The following is a 7209-nucleotide window of genomic DNA, read 5'->3' on the forward strand; positions in this document are numbered from 1 at the left end:
CCATCACTTCATTTTCCTAATTGCACTAAAAACCGCTAAGAGTATATTTTCAATGTAATTATCCATGCTAATTTATATTTATAAATATACTATTAAAATTAAGGGACACAAACTATCCTAGTAAAATACTCTTAAAAGGTTAAGATAATTTACTTTTACCTTAGAAATTAACCCTTTCTTTTGCATCATAAATGATAATTATTTTTAAAAATTAGTCCAACACAAATAATTGCTTCTCTATTTTTATGGTGTATTTATTTTCTTGAGTTGATTACGTTTAAAATTCAAACAATCTTGATTAGAATTAATGTTTAGGAATTCTTTTATGTTACACATGATTAACTACCTTGTTTGTGGAAATACAATTTCAGTTGACCTAGATGTTGTGTTGACATTTTTTGTTGCTGTTATTTTTTTATTTATTGACGTTTTTTAACGGTTCAGATCATAAGTTGGAGTTTGCACAATATTTAGAGTTTGTATTTTGGTCGATCCCAATTGTAACATTATTCAGTCTGAAACATGTAAAGAAAAAACAAAAGGAGCAGAGACGATTATAACACAAACGGAAACTGATTAACAACTTTCATTTCCATCTCGAACATACATAGTCTAGTGAGACGGTGATGATCACACGAACATCGAACTTATACCAGTTCGACCTTATTTTTACAGACAAAATACGAAAACGACACAGTTAAACTTGGGCTATTTTGGCGCCATTGTCCTCGCTGGCAAGAAGACTGACGAGGGTGGAGGTGAAATACCATGAGACGACGTCGTGGACGGCAGCATTGTTCAAATCCATCCCGCTTGCGGCTGAGAGCCCGACTTGAACTTGCTCGGGCAACAAAGCGCTCAAGTCGTAGCTCAAGCTGACCTCGAAATTGCCCGCTGCTGACGTGGCGTACACACTGATCACTTTAGTTGCTGCCTCGAAGTTTATGCGGGCATTCACACGCTGCCCGATGGTGCCCTCTAACCTCGTAACATTGCTGGAAGTCAACGACCCGATGTTGATCCCAATGTGGGGGAAGCTCGGGTCCCACTCGTTCACGAACACGTCGAATTCGATGGCGAACACGTTGGGAGCCAATCCCGATTGATCGTACACGCCCAAGCGGCCCCCTTCGCTTCCCGCAGGGATGGTGGAGCCGACGGGCGCGACGAAGAATACTAGCCCGTCGGCAGGTGTACTGGTGCTGGTCCAAGAGCTGATGATATATTCTATGCTGGTTTCAAATGACGCTAATGCCCCTTCTGCGCGGAACAGTATTGGGGCCGAGTGGAGGACTCGGCCGACGCTGCTCTTTGCTGAGACGCCCGACTCGGTCTTTGTCAGACGGAGGAAGGTCGAGTCCGATGGGAAGAAGGCGTCGCCTTGGTAGGTTAGGGTTGTGGGTTGGTCGCCGTAGAAGTCGTACGTGAAGGAAGTTGAATTGCTCTGAGAGTAGGCCTTGTTCGTCATTGCCAGAATGACCAACAGGGCTATGGCTGATGAAGAAAGCAGAGGCTTTAGGGTTTTCAAGAGGGCCATGGCTTATGCTTCAATTATATGTTGTGAGATTGTTTTGTGCTTGATGTGGTGAATGGGGTGTGGTATTTATAGTAGTAGTGCAAGGACCACTTGAGACACTGTTACGGACTCAATTCCCACATCGGTTGTGAGAACAACTGATATGGGGTATATAGACTAAATGTGCTCTCTCTCCTAACAGGCTAGTCTTTTGGGAGGAGTTCTCATGTTTAGTCTCTTTAGACTAAATGTGAGGTATATAGACTAAATGCTCCGGCTCACAATGAGGATCACATGATGAGCTGTAAGGATGTTGTTGTGAGAATGATGGAAAAGCAGAATTGATTCTCATCCTAGCTGATTATTGGTTGAGTATCGTAACTGATTTGGCTAGGACGATTATGAGTCTAGATCCTTCTATGGATCCCTATATAATGCTATGTAATTGCTATAATTTCATCATCAATGAAAAACTAAGCTTACCATTTTGCTATATCCACTGCATTGCTTTCAAACATGAAAAAGCAAGTTTCCTTTTAAGGACCACTTGAGACAAGTTGTTTGGTGTTTGATGTGGTGAATGAGGTATGTTATTTATAGTAGTAGTGCAAGGACCACTTGAGACACGTTTTGTGTTTGATTTGGTGAAATTGATTTGTGTTTGATTTGGTGAATGGGGTATGGTATTTATAGTAGTAGTACAAGGACCACTTGAGACACACCCATTTCCTACTCTCCATAAAAATAATAATCTATTTTTCTTTTCATTGCGATTCAACTTTAACAATTTTAGTTTTTTAATCGTGTAGAGTTTTGGTTCTATTGATTATCGCCTTTTTGTTACTGTTTCTCCCCTATCTTCCATTAAATTACACCAACGTTACAATCTCTCGCATAAAATCCTTTACACTCCCTCTCCTTTCCAAAAATAGAAATTCTTTTTTTTTTAATCTATTTATAAAACTAGAAACTCTCCAATTTAAGAAATGAGCTCCACAATCCACTAACACTAATTCCACTACTTTTTATTTTCACCTCTCTTACTTTACCATTTTTTTCTATTTTTCTCTCATACTTTACCAATTTTATAATAAAACTCTACCATTTTCAAATTAAGTTACTATCTTTACCCTTAAGTCAATTTAAGTTGTTCACCGACTAAAATTTATATTTCAATTAATAATTAACAGTTGAATTTACTAATCTAATCTTGGGTAGCCATAACATGGTAGTACTAATTTAGAAACCCTCTTTCTGTCTTCTTTGGTCCGTTTATTGTTTACGTACTACTTCTATCATTTAGTTTAAAATCTATATTTGTATTATGATATACTATTTTGTTTAGCTGTTCACTTATCGTACCTAGTGATATAAGTATAATTTCGTAGTTGTACAATTTTTTACTTGTGAATTTATTCCTGTACGATTCTTGCTTAAGTTAATTTACAATTTAGTAGTAACATATTTTGTATAGATACTCTTTATATTTGATTTAAATAATTATCTATTTTTTTCTAAAGTTCTTCAAAGTTATTATATGGAGTATATATTCATTGTTTTAATATAGTACTATTATCACAGGCATCGAATGTACCATCATGTTTGTATTTTTGAATTTACTTATATTTGTCTAATAAGTAAATGTTACTCCCTATATTAATAGAAACGTTTAAAGAGAAAGTAAAGTAAGAGAGAGAATAATAAAGAGATGACTATCATCTATATTATTCTATCTCTTATTTATTATCTCTCCACTTTAACTATTTAATGATAAAAAAAATAGTCTAACTTTTTTTGTAAGAATATGCATGTAGGTCATGGAAGATAGAGTGAATGTGTCCTATTGTTGATTTTTACTGCAAATAAATGGGAAGATAAAGAAAAAGGTATAGTGGGTAGTTACTAGTTAATTTAGAGTACTGGTATTTTTTAAGAAATTCTATAGTGCATCAGAAAATATTTTTAAATTCAATATGTCATTCTTCAGTGATGCCAAATAACTTCTGAGATATTTTTGTATTGGAGTTACAATAATATTACCTAAAAGGTATTAGTAGAATCCCAGTGAGTGACAATGTCTCGTACCTAAGAGCATTCGCAATAGGGGCGTCGATTGGCCGCCGCCAGAGTCTCCATGGGCGCCGAGATCTGCGCAAGATCGGCGCCTGTTGCGTGTGTCAATCTCCATTTTCTATTTTTCTTAATCTATTTTTAACGTTTTTCTATGTTTTTTTTCTCCATTTTATTTCTTATTTATTGTTTTAATATTTGATAATAAACACCAACATTAAAATGAATTATATTGAGATAGTGAAATAGGCTGAGATAAATTGCTGACTTAGCATGAGGAAATTTGAGATTGGCTAAAGATGAGTGGAATGCTATTGTGAATGTGTAACACCCCGAAAAAAAAATCAAATTAATCTAATTAAATCTTTTCCTAGTTGACTTGGTCACCAATTTTTCCTTAGTACAAATTTTAAATAAAGATTCTGCAGAGAATTTCCTCCTCCGTGATAAGATTCTCCTCCTCAGTGATAAGATTTTCCTCCTCCGTGATCAATAAATAAAATACCAAACCAATCCAAATCATCATAATCACGTTAAAAAAAAAGAGAGAGAGAAAATCGCCTCCCACTCTTTCCTCCCGGTTGAAAACTGCCTCCCCACAATCCATAAATCTCTCCCCCATCTAAACCATATCTTCACATACATATCTCCCCCATGATTCCACGTTTTCTTCAATTCAATCAATTCTAAAAAAACAGAGAGTTAAAATTAGAGAAAGAGAGATGACAAGACGCTGTGTTTTGAGAGAGATTGGATGGAGGGAGAAGAGATGACGACGGGGCTCGGCGACGGCGGATAACAGCCAGTGAATACGGAGCCGACGGCTGTCCGGTTCGGCAACAGCTGCCGCGACTCACGGCGGCACTGCGATGCGAGAGAACTGAGAGTGAGAGCGGTCTCAACACAAGCACACACACTCAATTCAATGAATTAGATAAGAGCAGCGGTGGAGCAAGCGTTATGGCGCTGTGACAGAAATTGAGGCGCAAGGGATGGAGAGTAGACACGGTTTAGAACCGTGACTTCGATGTCGTAGCGTGACGGGCCGAACAGCGGTGGACAGCAGCTATAATGCTGGAGAATTACACCTAGGCAGTGACAGCAGCGGCCCGAGAAAGGCATAGACGGAGACTCGCCCGCGATTCAGATCTGAACGGCGGTGGGTAAGACCGCGAAAACTAACGACGATACAGTTTCGCCAGACTGAGCGACCGGGCGGCAGTGACGTCCATTGGCGACGGCGAGCCGGGACAGCGGTGGCCGCGAACAGAGGCTGGCCATGGCGGCGGCTATCGGCTCGACGGAGGGACGGCGGTGCTGCGATGAAAGTAGCAGGCGAGTGATAGGGTTGCCTCAATTTAGAGTTTAGATGTGTGAATTTATGTTGGGGATGCTCCTGATTTTTTGACGTGAGATAAAGAAGTGAAATAGGAAGAAATTGAGAAGAGGTTCTGACCGTGAGTTTTGGAGAAGAAAGCATTTGGGATTTTCAATTACTTTTATTTCTTGTTAGGCTAGGTGGGTCAGGAGTATTAAATTGGGCTACTCTTTAATAAATGATGGACCAAGTTATTGATCTAAGTGTTGGGCTGATGGAGAAGGATGCACAGGCTGCTCTAATTAAATCCAGGAATGTGAAACCAGCTGGACAATTCTAAGTCACAGAAAATTTTAGAATTTCATAAATATAATCCAAGGGTAAGACTTAACTTCAATGTTGTTTTAATTAAAACTATTTTCTTAAAGTCTAATTTTTAAGTATTATGTTCTTTTAAAAAAAGGTTGATTTTTGCATGCTATTTGAGAACGGAGCTGATTGACAAGTGAAGGGTTTAAGAGAACGAGGTGGACTTTCTTTTTAAATAAGGACTATGTCCTAAGTATATTTATTTTTGGGAAATATGTTTGTCATGCCATATTTTTGTGTTGCTATGGGACCTATCTGAAGTGGCTTTTGCCATGTATGGTTAATCGAATTCGGGTCTGACTAGGGCCTGAGTCCCTACTCAGGCTAGTGTACACCCCGTAGATCGTGCGCTATCTCTCTGAGTTGGCCGGTCTAGTGGCTTGGAATGTGGCCACATTCCTTGTCATGTATGTTCAGATATGGTATGGTGATGTTGATGATGATGTTGGTGAAATGTTTTAGTGACTCGGGCCCTTTCAAAGTTAAAACCCCGAGGTCACTCATTAATGGCATGATAAATATTGTTATTGAAAATTGTTTTCGGCATGAGTCCACTGAGTGCATCAAGTACTCAGCCCTGCATGTGTTTTCCCTATGTGCAGGTTGAGCGGTGACGAGTGCGGTGGGTGTTGAGCATAAAAGTGAAGAATGTCTATCAAACGTCTAGAATATGTTGTGTCTTCATACATAGCATTATTCTACTCTCGAAATGCTTCCGCTAAATATTGTTCCTTTTGAGTTCGTGTATTGTTGAGATATTTTCATTTGGAGTTGTTGATTGTTGAGATACTCTGATTTTATTCGAGTCATTCCCATTTGTTTCGAGCTATGGTCGAGTTGTGTTGTTTTCCCCTTTCTTCCCCGCTTCTTTAATCCTCCCCTAGTCGCGATCAACCGTGTTTTCTATCCTTAGAAAATGCGGGCGTGACAGAATGCTCTAACAAAAGATACGAAGTGTAGTACTGCTCTTTTATAAAATGCGTCAACTTGGCATTAATTTTATAAATTCCATGCACAAATAAAATGTGGTAAGTCTCGATAGTTCTTGGGACCAAATTATTGGTAAGTCTCGATAGTTCTTGGGACCAAATTATTAATTGATGGTCCTCACGTACATATAAAATGACAAAACAAAAACCTTAACATGTCACTTGGTGTTCAATGGGCTCAAGTAAATTCCACGCACAAATAAAATGTGGTACGTCTTGATAGTTATTGGGACCAAATTATTAATTGATGGTCCTCACGTACATATAAAATGACAAAAACAAAAACATTAACGTGTCACTTGGTGTTCAATGTGCTCTAAGTAGTTTTGCAAAGGAACCATAGAGATTTATATATTGGGTAAGGAAATTATGAGCTAATATTTGAGATCGTACATTCGAGATAAGTTTATTTTTTGGTCATTTAATTTGTACACTTTGTTGGAATATATAAGATATATGTTGGAGGAGTAATTTAGTTTGGAGGAAGTATTTGAGAGGAGAATGGGTGGAATATATGGGAAATGATTTAGGAGAGGTTGGTTATGTGGAAAAGCAAAGGAACACTTTTATTCTCAAATTTTCTCAACTTTTTCAACTTCTCAACTTATTCAAAATGTTACAACTCACCCCTATTTATAGGCATCCTAACACATTCTAGAATTCTCTACTTAATTCTTTTTATATTCTAAATATCTATATTTTTCTCCATAAAAATCTAGATATTTTTAGATAACATCTACTATATTCTAGAGAATTCTACCAAAATATATAGATATTTTTCATCCCTAATTCTAGATCATTCTATAATATCTAGATATTTGTATAATATCTAAATATTTACAAAATCAAGTTTATTAATTAATATTCCAACATCCCCCTTAAACTTGATTTGTTATTCCAAGCAATGTCCTGATCTTGATAAAATCTTCATGCTTGAGTGGCTTTGT

At 37.6% G+C, this 7209-nt stretch overlaps 1 protein-coding gene across 1 annotated transcript; it reads right to left on the reverse strand.

Moving 5' to 3' along the window:
- Positions 1-697: 697 nt before the first annotated feature.
- LOC121757838 (mannose/glucose-specific lectin-like) lies at positions 698-1537 on the reverse strand. Its single transcript, XM_042153309.1, has one exon. The coding sequence runs from the start codon at positions 1535-1537 to the stop codon at positions 698-700; it is 840 nt and encodes a 279-aa protein (XP_042009243.1).
- Between the last annotated feature and the right edge of the window lie 5672 nt (positions 1538-7209).

The sequence above is a fragment of the Salvia splendens genome, chromosome 12, assembly GCF_004379255.2.
Source record: "Salvia splendens isolate huo1 chromosome 12, SspV2, whole genome shotgun sequence".
Classification (NCBI taxonomy): domain Eukaryota; kingdom Viridiplantae; phylum Streptophyta; class Magnoliopsida; order Lamiales; family Lamiaceae; genus Salvia; species Salvia splendens.